This window comes from Suricata suricatta, chromosome 11 (genome assembly GCF_006229205.1).
Source record: "Suricata suricatta isolate VVHF042 chromosome 11, meerkat_22Aug2017_6uvM2_HiC, whole genome shotgun sequence".
Lineage (NCBI taxonomy): Eukaryota > Metazoa > Chordata > Mammalia > Carnivora > Herpestidae > Suricata > Suricata suricatta.
The window spans coordinates 54,897,435-54,920,795 of record NC_043710.1 but is presented as its reverse complement, the minus strand read 5'-3'; the positions used below and the strand labels follow the sequence as shown (position 1 = coordinate 54,920,795).

Genomic DNA, 23,361 nt, shown 5'->3' with positions numbered 1-23,361 from the left:
ACTCACTAACCCACAGAAACTGCACACTTTACTTCACTTTAAGGAAACCTGGAATGTGATAAAGCTCAAACTTGGGAAAAATCCAATTCACTTTCTATAATATTCATTTCCCACTAACCTTCTTGATGAACTTCTATTTAGCCTTCGAAATCCTAGTCAAATGTCTCCTCTTTAAGTGGGGATTGACAGGGGCGCCTGGGTGGCTCAGTCGGTTAAGTCTCCGACTTCAGCTCAGGTCAGATCTCACGTTCGTGGGTTCGTGGGTTCGTGGGTTCGTGGGTTCGAGCCCCGCGTCAGGCCCTGTGCTGACAGCTAGCTCAGAGCCTGGAGCCTGCTTCCGATTCTGTGTCTCCTTCTCTCTCTGACCCTCCCCCTCTCATGCTCTGTCTCTCTCTGTATCAAAAATAAATAAAACATTAAAAAATTAAAAAAAATTAAGTGGAGATTGACAGACTTTAGCTTGTTTTTTGGGTTTTTTTTTTTTTTGGTCTGTTTTAAATCTTTTTTTAAAAAGTTTTATTTATTTAAGTAATCTCTACACCCAACAGGGGCTCGAACTCACAGCTCCAAGATCAAGAGTCACGTGCTCTTCTGACTGAGCCAGCAAGGTACCCCACACAGCCTTTAGTTTGAATCCCACCTGTGCTACTTACTAGCCATATGACTTTGGGCTAGTGATATACCTTTTCTGAGTCTCAATTTTCCCATCTGAAAAATGCAGGCATGATATGCCATCTCTCAGAATATCGTGAGATTTGAGGTACTAAATCATCTAGGCTTTTTGGAGTTTGGAGATTATGGTTATGCTGAACATGCCTGTCTTTCTCTCCTACACAGACCAAGAACCTCCTGAAGAGAAGTGCCAGGTCTCATGCCCTTCTGTGTCTGAGAGCCCAGTCTGGGGTCCAGGGCAGAGAAGGCCCTGGTAACTCTAATTAATCAACATGAACAGAATATCTACACACTGAACTGATGAAGGACAGTGCCCACCTCCTCAGCCTGCACTCCACCTTCCAAAGCCATGGTCCTTCTTTTGGCTGCAATCTTCTTATCTGTAAAATGAGGGAAGGAGGTGATTCAGGAGTTCCCTCCCCTAAGCCTCCTTCCACTTGACTTGAGGCTGCAAATGCTTGTCTGGCAGAGCCACTGGGCCACAGCACCCTCTGGTGGCTAGAGTGAAAACAGCTTTCCTGAAGGCAAATGAGCAAATGGCTGAGGTCCACTGCCTATTTTTTTTGGTTTATTTATTTATTTATTTTTATAATAGTTTATTGTCAAATTGATTTCCATATAACACCCAGTGCTTCTCCCCACAAGTGCCCCCCTCCATGACGATCACCTCCTTCCCGCCTCCCCTTCCACCTTCAGCCCTTGGTTCGTTTTCAGTATTCAATAGTCTCTCATGTTTTGTGTCCCTCTCTCTCCCCAACTCTCTTTCCCCCTTCCCCTCCCTAAGACCCTATGTTAGGTTTCTCCACTGCCTATTTTTAAAAAACATTTTATTTTTAAGTAATCTCTTTGCCTAAAGTGGGGCTCAAACCCACATCCCCAAGACCAAGAGTCATGTGCTCCACTGGTTGAGATATCCAGGCGCCTCTACTGCTTGCTTTTTCTAGAAAGGAAAATGCAGGCACAGCCAGAGGCAGTGACAGCTCAACCTTCCCTCAGTGATTTAGAACCAGAACCCAACCACCTGATTAAGAGGAGGCAACTTAGCATCGCCCATGGATATGGAATGTGGAGGTTATAAGCCCAACTTCAGAGCTAGGCAAGCCTCATTCAAATCCTGGCTCCCCTACTTCTATGCCGTTCAACCTAAATCATGTCACTTGCCTTTTCTGGGTCTATGTTCTTATCAGTACAATATGTCATAGGCCTGATATACAATAGGTGGTCAATAAATGCCATACCATGCTGTTGTATCCTATATCTAATGCCTCCATTCATCCCTTCAGGCTAGATTTTGGGGAACACAAGCATCTTACAGGGTTCCCTGGTGAGGTAAGTGTGGCTTTTTGATACTTACCTCCCAACTGGCATGTCCACATTTACTGGTGCCCAGAGAGAACTCGCAACTTAAATCTAATGGACCTGTAAGAGAAAGCCTTTGAGATAGTAAGTCCAATCATCCCCCTCCCTATTTATAGGTGGAAAAACTGAAGCTAAGGAAAAAATATGAAGTCCTATAAATATACATAGAGGGTGATAGACAGTTGAGGCCAGATGCCCCAGTTCAAATCCCAGCTCTACTACATGTGAGCCATGGGGCCTTAGGCTCATTACTGAACTTCTGGGCCTTGGTTTCCCCATCTGTAAAATGGGGTAGTAGAGTACCTGCCTCATAGAGTTGTCATGAAGATCAGTGCCTGGCACAAGGGTTAGCTGTTCTTGATGTGAATATACATATACCTGCTAAGTCAAACTATGAGATTTTAATTTTTTTAAATTATTATTCTTATTTTAAAAATTTTGAGAGACAGAGAGAGAGCAGGGGAGGGGACAAAGAGAGATTGAGCATGAGCAGGGGAGGGGCAGAAAGAGAGAGAGAGAGAGAGAGAGAGAGAGAGAGAGAGAGAGAATCCCAAGCAGGCTCTGAACTGTCAGCGCAGAGCCCAACATGGGTCTCAATCCTACAAACTTCGAGATTATGACCTGAGCTGAAATCTAGAGTCATATGCTTAACAGACTGAGCCATCCAGGTTCCCCAAGTTATGAGATTTTTTAAAGTTATGTTAGAGCAAAATATAACTACCCAAACCAATTTCTACCAACTTAAAATTTGATTCTGATGAAAATATCTTTTTTAGAGTCTGGGCAAATACAAAAGGTTTGGCTTCTCTAGTCTGTATCCACATGCCGTATTATCTTTTATTATGAAAAATTCTGGGGCACCTGGGTGGCTCAGTCGGTTGAGCGTCTGGCTTCAGCTCAGGTCATAATCTCATGGTTCATGGGTCTGGGCCCTGCGTTGAGTTCTGTGCTGACAGCTAGCTCAGAGCCTGGAGCCTGTCTTCAGATTCCGTGTCTCCCTCTCTCTCTGACCCTCCCCTGCTCACGCTGTCTATCTCTCTCAAAAATAAATTTTTAAAAAACATTAAAAAATTTTTTTAAAAAGTAAAATTCTTGGGGCACCTGGGTGGCTCAGTCGGTTAAGCGTCCGGCTTCGGCTCAGGTCAGATCTCACGGTTCATGGGTTCGAGTCCCGCGTCGGGCTCTGTGCTGACAGCTAGCTCAGAGCCTGGAGCCCGCTTCAGATTCTGTATCTCCCTCTCTCTCTGACCTCCCCTGCTCTAGCTGTCTCTCTCTGTCTCTCAAAAATAAATTTAAAAAAGCATTAAAAAAAAAATTTAAAAAAAAAAAGTAAAATTCTTTGTGGGGCTTCAGCCCAGGTACTAGGGAGTGCTGGGTGCCCAGCTAGCCAGTTAGGCATGGGGGAAGCCACAAGAAGAAGCACAGCAGGACCCCCATTGTAGCCAGGAAGCCAGGATTAGTACAGGCAAGAGAGAGTTCATTTACCCATCTCTTCATTCATTTGTTCAGGCTATTCTTTCCCTTATGCATTCATTTTCCTATTTTCATCTGCCAGGCATTTAATGCATACTTACTGTCTGCTGGATGCATGGGGGCATAGTATATAGTTGCCGATGTAGATAAATAGATAGAGATATAGACATTATTTATATACATACATGTATACGTACACATACATATACATATGCTAGTCTGAATGGGGAGACCAGTGTGAGCCACAGGATAGAAGAGACTTTTTAGAAGAGGATGAAGGATGGAGCATGATCCAGGTGGTTGAGGAGGAATTCCCGTGTGAAGAGGGCTGTGAGCATCTCTGTGGGTGTCCCCAGATGGGGAGGCAGGTAGAGCAGGCAGGGCTTGAGAGGAGAGCAGCCTGCTAGGACAGGGTCATGGTGAGGAGGAAGAAGTGGGTAGAAGGAACAGTGCTGTTGCTCTGAACTCTCTTTGGGGAGGCCTATTGTCCTCAGACACCACCCGAGGGAAAGCCCTCGCCTCAGGTGACTGGAGGCTCCTGATATTTTCTGCTCTCCACTCCCTGGTAAGACTGGTCCTCTTGGAAGGAGGCAGAAGCTGCACAAGGAGATCCAGAGTAAAGCTTCAGGTCTGCTCCAAGAAAGGCAGGCATGGCTGGCAGGCTGGCTCCCTCATACACTCTACCCTCTGATGAACTACAAAGGGCATGAGCTAGTCCCAATGGAGGGCTCTCTTGGCCCCTGCCTCCCGGCAGCAGCTAACAGTCTCCCTCCAGCTCCCAAAGATGTCATTGGCTCTTGGGCCCTGAGCCCTGGGCCAGCTCAGGCCCCAGTGCCTTCCTGGGCTCCGGCCATACTGCCTCTGGTGGCGGGGCGGGGGTGTGTGTGGGGGGTTTCTAGCAAGTAGATCTGACTACACCCTTCCCTGCATTCCTCTGCCCTTCGAAGACAAGCTCAAACTCCTGACATTCAAGCTCCCTGCTGAGCCCTCCAACCTTATCCAAGGCACCTCTGGTTGCTCCACTCTGCCGCTTCCTCTCCTGCCACGCTGTTCCGGAGACAACCAGACCACCACACAACTATCCACAGCCAGAGATCTAGACTTCCTCTCGGGCCTCCCCATCTTTGCTGTTCCCTCCACACAAAGCGCCATTCACTGGATGTCTGCTTGTCAAAACCCTAAGTGCCCATCCAGCGGCAGATCCAATCTTGCCTCTTCCTTTCTGGTCCTCCAGCTGGGTGGAGTCCCTTCTTTGGGTCCCCCCAACACGGTGGCCCTCCTTTAGGTTAGTGCAGGGCCCAGCCTGCCTACCCTAAGCCACAGTTCCTTGTGTCCAGTCCCCATGCCCACCTCACACTGGCCCATAGCACCAACACTCACATGCAGCCTCCTGTCCCTGAAGCACCTTGGTGGCCTCAAATGCATTGGCGCGAGGGGAGGCCAGACATGAGACTCTCCACTCTCCTGCCCTCGGCCCAGCCTGAAACACCTCCAAGGGGGCAGGCGGCTTCCTCTGTTTCCTGGCAGGGCTGTCTCTGACTGAAATAGCCCCTGCGGGGGCCACCCCCTCCCTACCACCTCCAACACCAAGGCCTGGCGGAAACTGAGCCTCCAGGAGCAAAGAGGCGGAGAAAGGGTCTCCTTCCTGGAACCCTTCCCACCCAGCAGAAGGAAGAGGGTGATGAGGGGGTAGAAAGAGAGGTCGGGGAGAACCAGTGGCTGCTGGGCGAAGGCCAGCCCCACAGACCCAGCAGTTTCCTTTCTCCTCAGCTCTGTCTTCTCACTGTCAGATGGACATTTTGGTGATTAAAGAGCTTTCGGCTCCCCCAATAGCTGTGACACCCAGAGTCATCTTCCCGTCACTCCCCTATCCATCCCTCCCTTCTCCATTCATTCAATAGCTTACTCACTGACCTGTCCACCCCTCTACATGGCAACCTACTTATGCGCTCCCTTATTTGGCCACTTTCTCCCTCCTTCCTTCCCTCTAAAACCATTTATTGAACACCTACTGTAGCTCCTCAGATCCTCCCACACACCTCCACTTCTCAGGCACTGTCTCCATCTGCATGGCAGGTCCAGAGCCCACTGGGAGTGACAGGTGTGGGTTGTGGGGACAGAGGTGATGCCCCTGAGAACTCACCTGGGTGAGATTCTCCCTGCCGGGGCCAAGCCCTCTTCCAGCCCCTCCTTACTCCCAAACCAAGACTCAGAGCTGTTAGGATGGACCAGAGGAGGTGAGGTGGCTTCTCATTGTTCCAGTAGCAGAGGCAGCATTTGTGGGGGGGACTTGGAGGAAGTGGGCTTTGACAGGGAGCAGCGGAGGTAACTAGAGGGGGACAAGGTCATGCAGGGAAAGAATACTGCCTTGGGTGCTTGAGGCCCTGGTTCTTGTTCTACTTTGGCCCCTACTCACAAGCCCCTTCCTCTCTCTGAGCCTCCTTGGTAGAACGCAGTCATACTGGCCACCAGCATGTTGTGAGGATGAACTGCCAGAGAGAGGGAGGGCCCTTTTTACCCTGGAAGGTGTAAGCACTGACCTCACACCCAAACTCATTTTAAAGGCAGGGGGATTGAGGAACTGAGTTGGTCCCAACACTTTGGGTCAAACTGAGGAAAATTAAAGTTTGAACTGCTGATAAACACTTGGTCAGTCATGAAAGTATTGAGCACCTACTGTTTATTTAGGGCTGTGGTAAGAGGTTACTTGTGCTGGCCGAAAGTGTGGACCTCCTGGTCTGGTTTTAGTGGTGCTGGAGCCCAGGAGGGCAAGAAGGCCTGGCCTTCAGCCCAGAAATCAGTGCTTTGCTGGGTTCCTAAGACAACCTCCAGTGGTCACTCCCACCACAGTGTCTGTCCCAAGAATGGGAGCAGCTCTGAGGGCTTCCTGGGGGTGTCAGCCCCAGAGTAAGGGCTGCATCCGAGTTCCTGCTATCTGGGTGGGGCCCTGGAAGGAGAGCTCAGGTCTCATGGGTCATGGGAGGGAGTGACCTGGAATGGCTCCTGGAGAAGGCATGTCTGTTGCTGGGACTTAAAGGGCCAGGAGGACTTGGCCACACGAAGAGTGAAGAGAGCACCCTAGGCAGGAGGCAAGCAGGTAGGGAACAAGCCTGTCCCATGGGAGAAATGAAGCACAGGGTAGCGTGGGATGAGCTGTGTGAAGAGGGGCCCAGTTGGAGGCCTGAGGGGGGTGGCCCATTTAAAACCTCTAAGGCAGAGCCCAAGTGCCCCTGCCCTGCTCCCGAGCCTGCCAGGGCTCCTAAGTCCAGCCTCAGCCCTTCCCCACCAGGCTTTCCAGCCCTGAGGCGTATGTCTGTGCTATTTCCTCTGCCCGGGATGCTTTCCTCCTCACTTTCTCCAAATAAGCCTTACTTATCCTTCCTGTAGTTTTCACGTCTGTAAAATGAGAATGATTACTGGTACCAGCCACATAGGCTGTTGTAAGAAATCAATGAAACCATGCAAGTGAGGTGCCCTGGCACACAGTATGGACATTTGTTAGTTGAATGAATCAATTCCAGGCCCAGCCTAAATGCCCCCAATTTGGGCTCCTTGAGCCTGTGGCGGTGTGCACTAATTTCTGGTTCCTCACCACCTGGTGTCATTTTCTAATAGTCTGCCTGCTGCCAGATGTTTTATCTGCAGCTCTGGGCAGATGGTGGTAGGGAGTATTCTCTCCCTTTTACAGATGAAAGAAGTAAGACTCAGCATAAGTCAGCGAGTTTCCCAAGGTGTCCCAGCCAGGTGACATTTCAATACTGTCTTTCTAACTTTACAGACCCCTTATCAATGGTTCCTCTGAAACCCATGCTTAGATGTTCAAGCCAGGAAATTCCCAGAGGATTGTCTTCCCTGCACTGAGGGCTTCTGGCCATGAGATGGTGCCAGCAGACTGCCCAGGAAGGCCAGTCTCAAGCCTGACTGCCACCCTGGGTGGGGGCTATGTGGCACATCTGCACACAGCCAGGGCCACCTGTCTGGGGCTGGCACTGAGCCACCTCAGGACTGGGTTCTCAGCCTCGGTTTCTCCTGACACACTCCCCAGCCTTTCTCCTGTTTGTTAGTCCCAGATCAGCTCAAGCCGTGTTCTCAGAGCCCCTCCTGGTCAGTCTGGGTCACAGGAGCTGGTGGTGACATTGGCAGGGGGACAGGGCCTGGTGGTCTGAGGCAGAGGCCCTGGGAGTGTTGTCGCAACACCAGGCGCCCACCACCCACCTCCGTTCCAGGTATGCCCTTGGCCGAAACGCTGAAGTCCCTCACTCCATGGCGGGGACAACCTCTGCCAGCTTCCTTCGGTCAGTTCAGACGGCACATGGGGTTGGTCTGTGCCTGCAGCAGAAGCGATTCAGGACAGATGGAAGGAAGAACTGGCAAGCGTTGAAGCTCTTTGGGTTGCTTGGATCCTATGGTCTCCAGATAACCCTTTAGGTGACTCTGCAGTTCCCTCCCCGTTCCCTCTCCAAGGACTTCTCCAAGAAAGGATGAGGAGGCCAGGGGCAGGAGCTGGAAGCCTGAGTCACCACCTGCCAGCCAGCCAGGAACCAGCCCAGACCAGGCTGGATGTGGGAAGAGGCCTCCCAACCTTGGCCTGCTTGCCTTCTGGGAAACAAGGCCTGGAAAGCCCCTTGCTTGGCCCCTGGCTTGTGAGTATAGCAGCAAGGGCACAGGATGACAGGGGTCAAGACCCAGTTTCCTTCCCCTGAGGAGTCAGACAGACTGGGATCCATCACCAACTCACTGTGTGACCCGGAGCGAGCCACCTACTCTCTCTGAGCCTGAGTCTCCACGTGATAAGCAGGGCTGGTCATGACGCCTGCCTCACAGGGTCATTATGTGTTCTGCCACAGTCACCAATCCAGCCCTAACCCAGCACCACCCAGCCGAAAACAGGAGTGCCCCTTGGAGCCTGCCTCAAGGCAGCCCAAGGCCAGGTTCCTGATGCCAGGCATCCAGAGGACAGAGGCCAGGAGGCAGCACCTGCCATTATGGGCAGAGTTTTGGTCCTACCCGTGGTATCAGAACTGGCTGCAAAAGCAGGCAAATCTGGTAGGATAAGGGCACAGGGAAGGCAGGAAATTTGATTTCTCTTCTCTTTTTTACTTCCCCTTCTCACCTCCTACTTAACAAGAATTAAAGCTGGAACTGAAACAGCCATATTCAGTGCAAGGAAGGGGAAGCTTCAGGGAATTTGGGAGTTGAGGCTGCTTCCCTTAGTCTCTCTGGCCTCTACCAGCTGAGCAAAGAAGGAACTTGCATCTCCTGCACCACTACTATGTGCCAGGCCCCTCAGTGAGCACATGTCATCCCCACCACAATCCAGACAGATGTGTTTATTGGGCACTGACTCGGCACCATCACTGTGCAAACTGCCACAGCCCATTTACCCTTCACATTTTCTACACCACTTTACACATGAGGAAGCTGAGGCTTGGTGAACTCAGCAAGAGGTTGTCCCTCAGGAATGTGATTGAAGAGGTCAGAGACCATGGTGGCCTAGGCAGGCACAGGGCTGAGCAGGCACAGGGCAGTCTTGGGACTGGGGAACTGGATGGGGCAGCCCCTGACAGAGGTAAAGTCCACAGCACCAGCTCTCCAAGTCAACGCCCATGGGCTGCCACACCTCCCACCAGGGCCCTGGAAGATCCCAGCACCTCCCAATACACCCTCTTCCCTGAAGCTAGTGTGAGAGGGTCTCTGTTCTTTGCCTGGACCCCCAGGCTATCCCTCCTCCTTTTTAAAATCTCCCCGCAGAGTTGTGCCACTTGGATTCCCCTTCAAGCAAGAACCTGCTGTTTACCTGCAAGGAGTGCAGCTGGCTGACAGCCTCTCTTGGTGACTTCAAGACCCACCCACCCTCCCAGATAACCAGGCTCCAGTCCTCTGCAGAAGAGATGGCCCAGGTCCAGCTATCTGGCCCATCCTGGAGGCAGTCATTATTCTCCTCTGCAATTCCTTTCACACAATTCCCAGACCTCCTCTCATGGTGATGGCCTCATTGTTTTTCCTGTGGGGGATCCCCCTTCCCCTCTTCAAGTCTTGACAATCTAGGGATGGTGGACCTGCGACCTGCCAATGAGAGAATAGGGGGCTCCTCAGGCCCCATAACTGACTCAGGGGTGGATGGGTGACCTTCATTAGGTGCCTCAGAGTCAATTTTGGAGATTTTGCCAGAACACTGGGATGGAGGCAGATTTTCCACTGGGTTTGCAAAGCTGGTAGGAAGTGAGCCTGGAGCTTCTAGGGCCAGGTGAACTCTATGCCAGAAACTGTCCTATGCACTGATGATACTATCACCAAGAAGGAGACTGTGCAAAATAAAGCCAAAAGCTGGCAGAGCTGAGAAATGGGAACACACAGGTTCCTGAGAACAACACTGAGCACCTGGTTCCAGCTACATGTGAAGCTTTATCTTCCATTGGACTTTTTGACAGCATGAACTGATAAATTCTCTTTTTGCCTCAGTCCATTTGACCTAGGATTCTGTCACTTAAAATCAGGAGTTCTGCCTATAGACCTGTACTTCTCCCTCCACATGTCTCTCCTCTTTTCACATCCCATGTTCACAAGGTCAGCCCCAGAACCCTAACATCCTTTCAGGGGAGGCTGGAACTGGCCATGAACCTGAAGTCTACCAGCAGGGGGGCAGGTCAGGAGACTGCAGGACTAGGGGACTGTCAGGTCAAGCCTGATGCTAACGGGGGCTGCCAGGGAAGCCCCCCAATTCATTTCCCATGAGGGAAGCCCCTCCTCCAAAAGCTCCTGGAGTAACCACTATGTTATTTCAGTAGCGCCTGGGCAGGAGTGTGGAAAGCTGGAAATTGAGCTTCTAGCTCTAGATTCATCACCCACTTGCTGTGTAACCCTGAGGAGGTCACTGAACCTCCCCCACCCCCCCAAGCCTCACTTTCCTGAGCTATTTCACTGTAGCTGTGTAGTTTCTTGGCCACCGAGCTAACTGCTTTTGCTGCAAGATCTCATTTGCTTTTATGATAGCCCTGCATGGTGAGTTGTATTATCTGCATTTACAGATGCATAGGCTTAGAGAAGCCTGGTGGCTTGCCCAGGGTGACACGGTGAGGAGTGGTGAGCCAGGACGAGGACACAGATCTGAATGTTGATAAAGGCTGTGCTCAGGAAAAGAGGCAACATTCCTCTGTGTAAAAACTGAGGCCAGAAAGGTTAGATACTTGCCCAAGGTGCACAGTACACCTTCTATGCCACCCTGCCTTTCAGGAACACAGTGGCCTGAGCAGGACACAGAAATGAGGTGTAAGAGTCAGGGCAGAAAAGAAGACCAGCCTGAGCATCAATGTCAGCCAGACTCCCTCCCTTCTTTAACTTTGTTAGGAATTGGGGACAAGGTCTGCTTTGCCTTTGCCAACACGGGGTCTAGCTCCCCAAGAGGCACTGGGAACTGTTGAAGGCCCGTCTGTAAAGACGAACCACAAGGCTCTGTCCTTGGTGCTGCCTGGCTCAATTAAAAACAAAATCTTTGTCTTGGTTGATGACAGGGAAGACTTATTAGGGAGAATGAAGGTAATGGCTGCATGTGTAGCACCTCTGCACCTAGCTGGGTCCCCCAGCTTTCAACTCTCAGGAAGGGCAGGCCATCACTACTGCCTGAGTGTTTATTGTGGGTTATGGTTCTGCCCATTTTACAGATGGACACTGAGGCCCCAGTGGTAGGTGGCTTTGTCCATGGCTCTCACAGGTAAGGTCTGGGTACGGAGGAAGTCCAGAGACTCTCTTACCTCCCATGATGGGCATCTCCCTTGCCTTGGCCCTGCTCTGACCATCCCTAGCACCTAAGTCCACCTGGCAGAGAGAGGGGACCCAAGTGGACCCCAGAATCCAGGGTGTCAATGACAGGGCTCTGAGTTCTAGACTCTCAGGGCCAGAGAGGCCTTAAGAGAATCTGACCCAGAACTCTCCCCAGCCCCTCAGAGAAGGAGGATCTCTGAAGACTCTTTAACAGGACTTGTTTGGCCTCTATTTGCATACTTCCCATGACAGGGAACTCACTCCATCTCTCCTAGGCTGCTATATTCCACCATGAGAAAGCTTTCTGGGAGATGTGCTTCATCACACCAAGCCCTGAGGTCTGCTCCTAGTTACTGCTTTCCTTCCCCAGTCTGTCCTGCCTCTGGGGTTACAGAGCTCAGCTGCCCCCAAATCCCAGGGCACTGCAGAGACTGTCCAACTATTCACCAACTGGTCTTCATTCCCATCGGCCAAATCCAGGGCTCACGTCCAGGCCCAGGAAACCTAGTGATGGAGTTCATAAACCAGACGTGAGACTAGAAAGTCATGGCCATTTCCAAATCTGATAACAAAACACTTTGCTTGGAGCACGGTCTCTTCTTACCATTTTGGGAGGTTAAAACTGAGGCCTCCCCCCAAACCGTCGTATCTTGCCAAGGCCACCAACCAGTGCTCTTCAATTAGCTGGACTGTCTTCCACGAAACCCCAAACCCTCACCCACAAACATCAAGCATGTAGCACTGGGGCCAACCTAGTGTGGGAGGAGCCGTGCTTTGTAGGTATATGAGCGGTGATCTGGGATGAGGAAATCAAAGGCAGCAACTGCCTGGCTCCGAATGTAATGTCGGAGGTCAGTGGTGACACAGGCAGTTCCTGCCGCAGAGTGCACTGTTGTACGTGGTGTGTGTCTGAGGAACACAGGACAGACCTCATCTCCTTCAGGTGGCCGCTCACGTACATGCGTTCTAGATGAGGCCTTCCCTGCCACACCAGCGAAAATTGTTACATCCCACCGTACACACACACACTTCCTACTCCCTTTCTCCACTGTATTTTTCTCTGTGGTATTTACCATCTTGCAACATACTATTTTGTTTATTTGTTTGCTTATTGTCTGTCTCCCCCCATCAGAGTATAAAATTCACCAGGGCAGGTGTTTTTATGTCTTATTCACTACTGCATCTCCAGTGCTTAGGATGGTACCTGACACATAGAAGGTACTCAATGAAAAGTTGTTGGATGGATGGATGGATTTCTAGTGGTGACTCAAAAATATCTACACAGAGAGGACTTGGGGCAGAAATCTGATTGGGGGCATATGGGACTAGGCTTGACATTATGCTTGTTTTGCAAACTACAGTTTGTACTTAGAGTATATTTACTGGAGATTAGAGGCTGATAGAGACTTCAAAGCCACCCATGGGGCCGCCTCCATCTGGCTGTGTATAGGAGAATCAGGCTGTGGGCACGGTGAACTGGACACAGCCTGGTGCTGCTGGGCTGCCTGCCTCTTCCTCCTGCCCTGCTACTTTCCCCATCACCCCCATACCGGCCCTGTCCCACCCTGCTGTCCTCCAAGAGCCTTCCAGCCTGTAATCATCTCTCCCTCTGCACTGGGGCCTCTGATTTGGAGGCTTCCAGAACCCTGAGCCAGCATCTTCCTAGCCATTCTCCTCTCTCTTGCCAGCTGGAGCCCTGGTGCGGGACCTGGGGCTCCTGTGAACACAGCCAGTCCATTTGTATCCCTCGCTCTTGGCACCAACAGACTGCTCAGTCCTGCCTTGTGGGGTTGAGGACATGACTCAGCAGAGAGCCCTGAGGGCCCCGAGACCCCACCAACCTGGTCACCACCCCACTTGGCCGAGTCCCCAAATTTCAGTCTGCCTCTCTCATCTCTTTCAAGCCTTTGCCCCTTCTTTCTCATCAGTTCTACCCTCAACTCCAACAGCCCTCAACTCCTCCTTCAAAGCAAAGAATACCTTTTCAGAGGGGCCTCTTTCAACTTCCTACCTAAATAGCCTTGAATCTGTTCCCAGGTCTCCCTGCTCCTCCTGGGCCCCAGGAGGTCTCCTGCAGCGCTGATCCCACCCTCTGCCCAAAGCCTCCGCTCAGCCCACTACACTCCCCATCCTCTGGTCCTGCAGCTGTGCTTCTTTCTTCACAGTCCAGCCTGTCCAAGAGTCCTCTGCCTCCCATCCTCCTTCTCTGCCCTCATTTCTCACAGCCCTACAGTGTGCCCAGGGCAGGGCAGAGCAGGGAGCCTTTGGGCCAGCTCAGGAAAGAATGGTGGGCACCCTATCTTTCTAGGTGAGGCTGGCGAGATGGGACCATGGGAACCAGTGACCATTTGATCTCTATCCCAAGGAAATCTCAGAGGTGACCTTGACATGACAGGCCTTGGGGGAAAAACAGGTCACTCTGATGTCACTTCAGTTTGACATTCCCTGACCCCTGGTACAGGGCTGGGGAGGGAGCTCTCTCTGTGGCTTCCAGGAATAGGCCCGGACTTTGCTGGGAACCTGAGGTGGGGCCAGGGTGGGCAGTGGGACCTCCAGGACATCTGTTTAGGTGGTAGCTGGGGGAATTCCGGTGGGGGGCAAATGAGGGGACTGACACTGTGGCAGCACTCGTGACATGGGTTTGAGGAAACATCACAAAATAGTAGGGGCTGTTGATAATGGAGCAGGTGAGTGTGGCGGGCAAAAGCTCCTCAAGCTACACCACTGACACCCCTCGTCACAGATGATAAGAGGATTCACTTCAGAAGAGATCTCTGCTCGGAGCTCCCTGGAAAACCCAGATTTCTTCAAATCCGTTAATTCCAGTTCTCCTATATGGTCCCATACATGACCCCCCAACCTATCCCCCACCCACCAATGTCAGTTAAATCCAACTGCCTGTTCCTGGCATCTACGCCCCTCTGCCACTCATCACCTCTGGCTCTGCAGAGCTTGGCACTTCGCAGGCCTGGTTTCTGTCCTGGCTCTACAGCTCCCAAGCAGTGATTTCACCTCTCTGAGCTTCAGGGCCCTTAGTTATAAAGTGAGCTAAAGGTACCCACCTCACAGCATTGTCGGGGCTCAAATGAAGTAATGGATCTAGAACAACTAGCCTAGTATCTGGAGCAAGTGGGTATTCACTCAGTGGGGCCTTATTTTTATCGCTCATAATTTTATCACAGACCAGCTGAGAAATGGCCTCACTTGCAGCATTTGCTTATATACGCATTCATTCATTCATTCATTCACTCACTCACTCTTTTGACATGCATTTTCAGTAAGCCTTACAATGTGCAGGGACTTCACTGGACTCTGGTCCTTGTCCTTGAGGAGGCCCAGCTGGTGGAAAAGATGGATGAAGGGGTCTCCAGGAAGACAGAGGAGGCCCTTAGCCTGCCTAGCATATCAAGGAAGGATCTCTGGAGGAGGCGATTCTTCGTTGGAGTGTGGACAAGTAAGGGGAGAGTGTTCCCGGCAGAGAGGCCTGCAGAGAGATGAAGGCACAGGGCACCTGCCAGTGTTTGTGTTCGCAGGAAGTGAGGCTGGGAGGTCATCAGAGTCATGTCTCAACAGTTCTCAAATGCGAGGCTACAAATTTGGCCTCTGAACAGTGGGTGCTGGCCAAGGAACCCTCGATGGTTTATAAAACAGAGTAGAGGTGTGATCAAATTTGAGATTTAGGAGGTCCCTTGTGCTGCCGGATGGAGGATGGATTGGATGTGGTTAAGAGTCAAGGTCAGAGACAGTAGTGCATAAAGTGGGGCCTTGGTTCTAGGGCTAGTGTGGTAGGGCCAAATCAGGGGCCTGAATGCCAGGCTCACTGCAGCCTTTTGCCCTTCTTCTACATACCCCTCCATAAGCCCTGACAGCCAGAGTACTAGGAAGACAGATTGGAAGGGGGACAGCTTGTCAGCGATGCTCTGGTCCAGTCCTCAGGTCACAGCCATAAATCTGAGGCCTAGAGCAGACAAGAGGATGGCCTACAGCCCTTGAGTGAGTCCACAGAGACCTTGCACCCCTGTACTCTGTTCCCAAGGCTGCTGCTTCCAGTCTGACTCTGACTCTCCTCTCCTGGGGAAGCAAGAATATGGCTTTGGTAGATGAATATTCCAGAAGGATGACTTGCTCCAATTGCCAGGCCCATGTAGGCCTTCTCCTCTCCAACTGGGGAGGTGAGCCCTCAGAGCATCCTGAGTTCTCTCTTCTCCCTCACACCCATTTTTCAGCTAAGGAAATTGAGACCCAGAGAAGAGAGGCATTCAGCTCCTGTGATAAACACAGCTCTCTGGACCTTGAGGTGGGTGTCAGGTGTGGGAGATGGAATGACTGGGTCCTAGCCCTGGCCCTGCCACTGGACAGCTGGATTCCTGATTCTTTTTTTTTTTTTTTTAAAGTTTGTTTATTTATTTGAGAGAGAAATAGAAAGAAAAAGAGCACAAGCAGGGGAGGGGGAGCGAGGGTGGGGAGAGAACCCCAAGGGCAGCACAGAGCCTGACATGGGGCTCAAACTCATGAGCCATGAGATCATGACCTGAGCAGAGATCAAGAGTTGGACACTTAACCGACTGGGCCACCCAGGTGCCCTTGAATTCATGATTATTTAGGCTACTCAACTGGTGAGGGGTAGAGTTCCTACAGCACAGGCTAGGCCTTGGCCTAGCCCTTGTGTGTGGCACTGTTCCCAGGGCACATTCCCCTTTCATACCAGTCTGTGTCTCTGCAAAGCATAGCTGAGGACAAAACAGGAAGAAACCATGTACCATCTGCTTTAGGGGAACTGTGGGCCTAGGCTGGTCCCTTCTCTGGGCCAGACCCCACCCTGCCCAAGGGAGCCGGATGATCTCATCAGCACAGCTCAGCCAGGCCAGGCCCCTGTCCTCAGCCCTGCCAGCTCTCCCAGGGTAGGGTTAGTGAAGAGGCCTGGCTCTGGTTCCTGGAGCTTATTGACGTAACCAAGCCTCCCGAATGTCTGGGCTTGTGCTTGACCTTGACCCTACCCAGGGAAGGGGATGGACTGGGGGCAGTACATGGGACTACATGGGTGTGTAGTGCCTCCACTCTCACACAGAGAGGCTAGCGGGGCAGGGCGTGCCCAGTGCCACTCCCTTAGTGGGAAAACTGAGGCCCCACTTGAAATCAATCACCAAGCCCTGTTTGTGTTCTATCCTTACATCTGTCAAACTGTCCTCTTGACTCATCCTGTGGTCCTTGCCACAACCTAGACCACATCCTCCCAAAGCTCCATCTTCCATCTCCCCAGCCCGTCCATCTTCTTTTTGCAGCCAGAGGGATTTTTGTTCGCAAAAGTCTGACTTCATCACTCCCCTGCCTAAGCAATTTTTGGCACCCTGGGGACTAAGGATAAAGGCAAATCAGGGCCCCGCTGACATCTTTGTACTCAGCACTCACCCCTGTCCCTTGTACATGACCTGCAAGGCAGGAGCTACTTTCAGTTCCTGGAACCAGCCGTGCCTTAGTCCTCACTTGGTGCTCTTTCTGCCCCTGGATCGCCCTTTCTCCATATCTACAGCCGGCAGACTCCCGCTGTTAGCCCAGTGACAGAGGAGATCCATGTCCTGCCCTCAGGAGCTCAGTGTAGACAAGGGACCTGAAGACCCACAATCCGAGGCAGGCATCAGTGCACCAGAGTCCTGCAGGAGCTCAGGCGGGAGGAATGGTTCTGCAGGGAGGGAAGGCTCAGTGAAGGAGGCAGCAATGAAAAGTCCAAGTGCACATGGAGGCAGAGGAAAGAGTAAGGGCTGAGGTTGGGTAAAGCATTGAAGAACATAGCTGGAGCTGCCAGTGTTCGGCAATGTGCTTGGAAAAGAGGCCAAACTAATGCTACTATGGTACAATTACTGAACACTTACTGTGTGCCAGATGTACAATACTCCAATCCTCACAATGGCTCTGGGAGACAAGATTAGCTTTATCTCCACTTAACACTTCAAGTGGGAAAACCAACGCACAGAGATGTTAGCTAACTTACCCAAGGCAGCACAAGTAGCTACTGGGCAAGGAACCCAGGAAGTGTGGCTCCAGAGGCACACATTTTAAGCACCTACAACACACAAGAGCTGGAGTAGGGAGGCTCTCAGGTGGCAGGGGAATCTAGCCCCTCCATTCTCTGCCCAACCTTCTTGGGACCCAACTTGCCTGGGCTTACCCTCGCATCAGTCACAGGGCCCCATTAATGCTGTCTCCTCTGAGGAAGGAAGTCTTCAGGGACCAACTAAAAGGATTCCTTCAAACCCTCCCATTAATTCCCATGGGAAGTCTGAGGCGAGGGATGCCCTTTTAAGCACAGCCTCCTAACCACAGCTGCCCATCAGATTCCCAGAACTCTTCTGGGGAGGAATGCTCGCCCATCAAGCACCCCTTGCCATGGGGAGTTCTCTCCCTCACTGCAGGGTAATCTTGTCGATGCAAAGTGAGGGTCTGGCCCCGAGCTGGTCAGTTAGAGCATCCATACAGACCCCTTACCAGTGATTGGTTTAGAGGAAACCAATTAAAGTTTGCTCCAGGGATTTTGGTGGAACCAGTATGAAAGGTTTTCTCCCTTTTCCTCTAGGATTATTAGTTGTAAGGGCCATGGAAACCTGGTGTTTCTAGAAAGAACTTGGCTGAGAATGTAGGAAGCAAGTAGAAAGTCAGGAGAAAGGATATAAAAAGAGTGTGGACAGCATGATGGCACTGCGAGATTTAACCATGCCTGATCTAGGTCTCCCTTCGACTTTTTCTTTACATCAACTAATACTTTTCTTTTCTTTCTTTCTTTCTTCTTTCTTTCTTTCTTTCTTTCTTTCTTTCTTTCTTTCTTTCGAGAGACAGAGAGAGATAGCATGAGCAGGGGAGGGGCAGAGAGAGAGGGAGACACAGAATCTGAAGCAGGCTCCAGGCTCCAAGCTGTCAGCACAGAGCCCGACATGGGGCTCGAACTCACGAACTGTGAGATCATGACTTGAGCCGAAGTCGGACACTCAACCAACTGAGCCAACCAGGTGCCCCTGAAACTTACTTTTAAACAGACTCAAACAGATATACACCAATGTTTATGGGAGTGTTATTCACAAGAGCCAAAAGTTAGAAACAACCTAAATGTCCATCAACGGAAGAATGGATAAACAGACAGTGGTCTATCCATATACAGAATACTATTCAGCCTTAAAAAGGAAGGAGATTCTGATACATGTTATAACATGGATGAGCCTTGAAAACATTTTACTGATGAGAAAAAATGAAATCTGGCCATTTGTAGGAAAGTGGATGGACCTCGAAGGTGTCATGCTAAGCAAAATAAGTCAGGTGGAGAAGGACAGATACCATATGTTTGCACTCATAGGTCTAACAGGAGAAACCTAACAGAGGACTATGGGGAGGGGAAGAGGGAAAAAGAGTTGGAGAGAGAGATGGACGCAAAACTTGAGAGACTATTGAATACTGAAAACGAACTGAGGGTTGAGGTGGTGGTGATGGAGGGGGGCACTTGTGGGGAAGAGCACTGGGTGTTATATGGAAACCAATTCGACAATAAACTATTTAAAAATAAAAAAAATAAAATAAAACATTATGCTGAATGAAATAAACCAGACAGAAAAGGACAAATACTGTATGAGTCCACCTATGTGAGATACCTAAAATAGTCGAATTCATAGAGACAGAAAGTAGAATAGTGGTTACCTGAGGCTGGAGGAGGGAGAAATGGGGAGTTATTATTTAGTGGGTATAGCGCTTCAGGTTGGAATGATAAAAAGTTCTGGAGATGGATGGTGATGAGGATTACACAATGCTGTAAATGCACTTGATGCTACTGAACTATAATTCATAAAGGATTAAAATGGTAACTTTTATGTGCAATATAAGAAATATATTTTTTGTCTTTGCCCCTGATTCCTGACACAGAGCTCTTACATTCCTGGGAATTTCCTGAGTAAGAGGAGCATCTTTTGTTCTAATGAGCTGACTCTTGGCAGGCCCCTGAATGATTTCAGGATGGGGGCTAGTTGCCAGAAAGAACAAACCTTGATTAGAAGCTTGGAACTTTCAGCCCTGCTCTCTAACCTCCAGGGAAAGGAGAGGGGCTGGAGATTGGATTCAATGGTCAATGGCCAATGATGTAAGCATAATGCCTACATAATGATGCCCCCCATAAAAAACCCAAAATGGCAGGGTTGGAGAGCTTCCAACTTTGGTGAAGATATTAAAGTGCTGGGAAGGGGCGCCTGGGTTGTTTAGTCAGTTAAGTGTCTGACTTCAGCTCAGGTCATGATTTCACAGTTCGTGATATAGAGCCCTGCGTTGGGCTCTGCGCTCGCAGCCTAGAGCCTGGAGCCTGCTTCAGATTCTGTGTCTTCCTCTTTCTCTGCCCCTCCCCCATTCATACCCTGTCTCTCAAAAATAAATTTAAAACATTAAAAAAATTAAAAACAAAAATAAGAGCTGGGAAGGTGGTGCCCCCAACCTCATACTTCTTCCTATGCATCCTTTATAATAATCTGGTAATAGTTAAATAAAGTGTTTTCTTGAGTTCTGTGAGCCATTCTAGCAAGTTATCAAAGCTGAGAAGGGAGTTATGGGAACTCCTGAATTCTAAGCAGTCAATCAGAAGCCTGGGACTTGTGACTGGCATCTGAATGGGGGGGGGGCAGCAGTCTTGTCTTGTGGGACTGAACCTTTCACCCATGAGGTATGTGCTAACCCTCAGAGTTGGTGTCAGAATTGGTTGGCATCAGAAGGGGAAAAACCTACACATTTGGTGATGCCTTCCTTTATGGCAAAGGTCAGGCAGGCTGATTGCTCGTTATGAAAGATTCAAGTTGCCTCAGGTCCAGGCTTCCTTCTTGTAATGCAACTCACGGTGTGTGCAGGTGTTATTTGGCCTTCTTTCTATTGCCTTGTGGTAACTGGGGCTTGACAAACTGGTGCTAATACTGATATTCTCCCTAGTTCTATTGCTGAGAAACAAAGTTCTTTGTCTCGAACCAGAAGTCTGAGGTCCTCTGCCAGCATCCATTAAAATGTTGTAGGCTAACTTGTTAGCCTGGATGTGTGGTAAACTCACAGGCCCTTCACAGTTCTTGATACTACCTGCATCAGAATCTCAGGTGGGAGATAATAGGAAATTTGTGTTTTTGACAATTTATTATGATAGACAACTCAGGCTTGCAGGAATCTTGCTATAGAGTGAAGCCCTAGAAGAGCTGATTTTTTTCTTTTAAAAATTTTTTTTAGATTTAATTAATTTTTTTTTTTTTGAGAGAAAGAGTGAGCAGGGGAGGAGCAGAGAGAAAGGGAGAGAGAGAATCCCAAGCAGGCTCCATCATGTCAGCGCAGACTCCAATGTGTGGCTCGAACTCATGCACCCTGAGCTCATGACCTGAGCTGAAATCAAGAGTCAGAGGCTGAACCAACTGAGCCACCCAGGTGCCCCAAGAGTTGGTTTTCCTAAGGAGCTGGCATTTTCCTCCTCTGGGAGGCTTCTTCTCCCTTCTTGTTCCAGCTGCCAGAAAGCCCAGGGTTAAATTTCCCTGTGCTTCTACCTTAGCATCAACATTGGTCTAAACCTTCTGTGTAACTTGTAGGTTCCAGTGTCTGTTTTCTAAAAAATTAATATGGAATCCACCTACCATAAAATTCACCTTTTTAAAGTGCACAGTTCAGTGGCTTTTAGTATATTCGGAAGATTGTGCACCATCTCTACTATCTAATTTCAGAACATTTTCCTTACCATAAAAGAAATCTTGTACCCATTAGCCCTTACTTTTCATTTTTCTCTCCCTCCATCTTGTGGAAATGACTTACTTACTATCAGTATTTATGAATTTGCCCATTCTGGATACATCACGTAAATGGGATTATATAATATGTACCATTTTGTTTCTGGCTTATTCCACTTAGCATACTGTCTTAAGGTTCATACATGCTGTGGCATGGATCAGAATTTCAGGTTTTACAGGTGAATAATATTTCACTGTAGGGATATACCATATCTTGTTTATCCATTCATCAGTTGACGAACAGCTGGGTTGTTTCTGCTTTTTTGGCTATTATGAATAACACAGCTATGAACTCTTCTGTATAAGTTTTTGCATAGATACTATTTTCAATTTTCTTGGGTATATACTAAGAGAGGAATTGTTGGGTCCTATAGTAACTCTGTTTAAGTTTTTGAGAAATTGCCAAACTGCCTTCCAAAGTGGCCGCACCATTTTGCATTCCCACCAGCGATGTATGAGAGTTCCAATTCCCCCACATCCTCCCCAACACTGGCTATTGTCTTTTTCATGGTAGCCATCCTAATGGGTGTAAGTGGTATTGTACTGTGATTTTGATTCATCGTTCCCTAATTGCTCCTTTTCTATGTTGTCCTTCACCTTTTACCATTATATTTTATGTATTTCCGACCTGGGGCCTGACATCTTTTGTGGAACAAGTACTCCCTTAGAGTAGGAGGGTCATAGCGTTCAGGACTAGACTGTCCCGAATTTGACTATTAGCTCTATGACCTTGAATACATTTGGCAACACTCTAAGTCTCAGTTTCCCGACTTACTGAACATAAGTTACAGTTTTCACCTTTCATGGTTGTTGTTACTGTAAAGATGGATCTATAATAAAGCTGTGGTGGGCCCGGTACAAAGTAAGTCCTCAACGAACCTCACTAAGCCTGGGAGTCTGACAGGGAGGTTTCTGAGACCCAGGATTGGGGACTGCTGGATTTTACCCTATCATGTGCTTTATTCCAGAAACTTTCTATCACAGAGGCATTTCAGGTTGCCTCACACCCTTGGCCTCTCTGAGTCTCTATTTCTCCTCTGTGACAGGAGAAATGAGAATGTGTCCCATCATGTCAAATGTTGGCAAATCTGTAGTTTATCCTAACAGCTTGCAAATTTTGTCTCTCACTTCAACCATCAGACTAGCTGCAGCCTAAAGGAGTATCTCCTCCTTCGGATGAAGGGCTCTCCGATGTGAGGAGGGAAGTGAACTGAAACTCTCTGAGGACCTACAGTAACGTTATGTGCATTTTTTATTTACCACTCCATGAGTTGGTCAGATATGTTCTATCAGTCTATTTTACAAACGGGGAAACTGAAATCCAAAGAAATGAAAGAACTTGTCTGAGATCACACAGACAGCAAATGCTGATGCCGGATTCAAACCCAGCTCTGATTTCAATCTGATTTCTTTTCCCTGTACAGAGTATTCCTGCCCATGACCTCTACCCCCTCCCCCGCTCCCAGTAGGAGGTGCTCAGGAAACTTCACTGACCTGAATGGCTGGTTCTCAACCCACTGGCTCACCAGAGACAATGTTATCCCTTTGAGCTGCGATCTACCTCCTAGACACCACAGGTCAGCTCTCTCCTGGGGCCACAGCACAGTCCTCACTCTGTCCCAGGCCCCCAAACCAGTGCTTCATGGGAAGTCAGGATGCCAGGCTCTGACCCTACTACCACAGCTTAGCCCACCCAGGTCTCATCCCAAGTTGGCTAAGCAGAAAGCTGGATCTACTCACTCCTGGGTCCCTGGCACCCAGAACAGGGCTGGGCACAGATGCCACAGACCTAGCCTAGGCCATCTCCACAGACCCACAGCTGCATTTTGCACCGGCCTGCCTCCCATGGGAAACGTTAGTGATAGGGCCAGCCCTAGGGCAGGGGGAATGGGAGGGCATATGTCCAGGCCAGGGTTCTGGCCCTTACTAGGCATGCCAAAAGTCAGAGAGGAAGAGTTGGAGCTGGGCCAGCACTACCCACCCCAAACTGAAACAGAAACCCATTTTAGAGACAAATGCGGAAATGGCCCTGGGACCAGAGGGGTGGGGTGGAGTGTTGCTGGGGAGTACTCTGTAGACACAACTTCCTGAGAGGTTTTTTTTTTTTAAATGTTTATTATTTTGAGAGAGAGAGAGAGAGAGTGTAAGCAGGGGAGGGGCAGAGAGAGAGGGAGACACAGAATCTGAAGCAGGCTCTAGAGCTGTCAGCACAGAGTCAGAGCCTGATGTGGGGCTTGAACTCCCAGACAGAGAGATCATGACCTGAGATGAAGTTGGACGCTCACCCAACTGAGCCGCCCAGGCGCCCCAGCTTCCTGAG

The 23,361-nt window shown here is 49.8% G+C and overlaps 1 protein-coding gene across 4 annotated transcripts in view; it reads right to left on the bottom strand.

Annotated features, from left to right (window-relative positions):
• P2RY6 (pyrimidinergic receptor P2Y6) overlaps positions 1–23,361 on the bottom strand; it is a 38,879-nt gene that overhangs the window by 5,020 nt on the left and 10,498 nt on the right. For 2 of the 4 annotated variants that reach the window (XM_029914801.1, XM_029914802.1), the window contains exon 2: positions 2,027–2,091. In XM_029914801.1, the coding sequence (XP_029770661.1) occupies positions 2,027–2,040 (14 nt within the window). In that variant the 5' untranslated portion in view covers positions 2,041–2,091. Of the gene's footprint in view, positions 1–990; positions 1,053–2,026; positions 2,092–7,719; positions 7,846–23,361 lie in introns of those variants that run through there. The other 2 variants (XM_029914804.1, XM_029914803.1) reach the window with 2 other exon arrangements.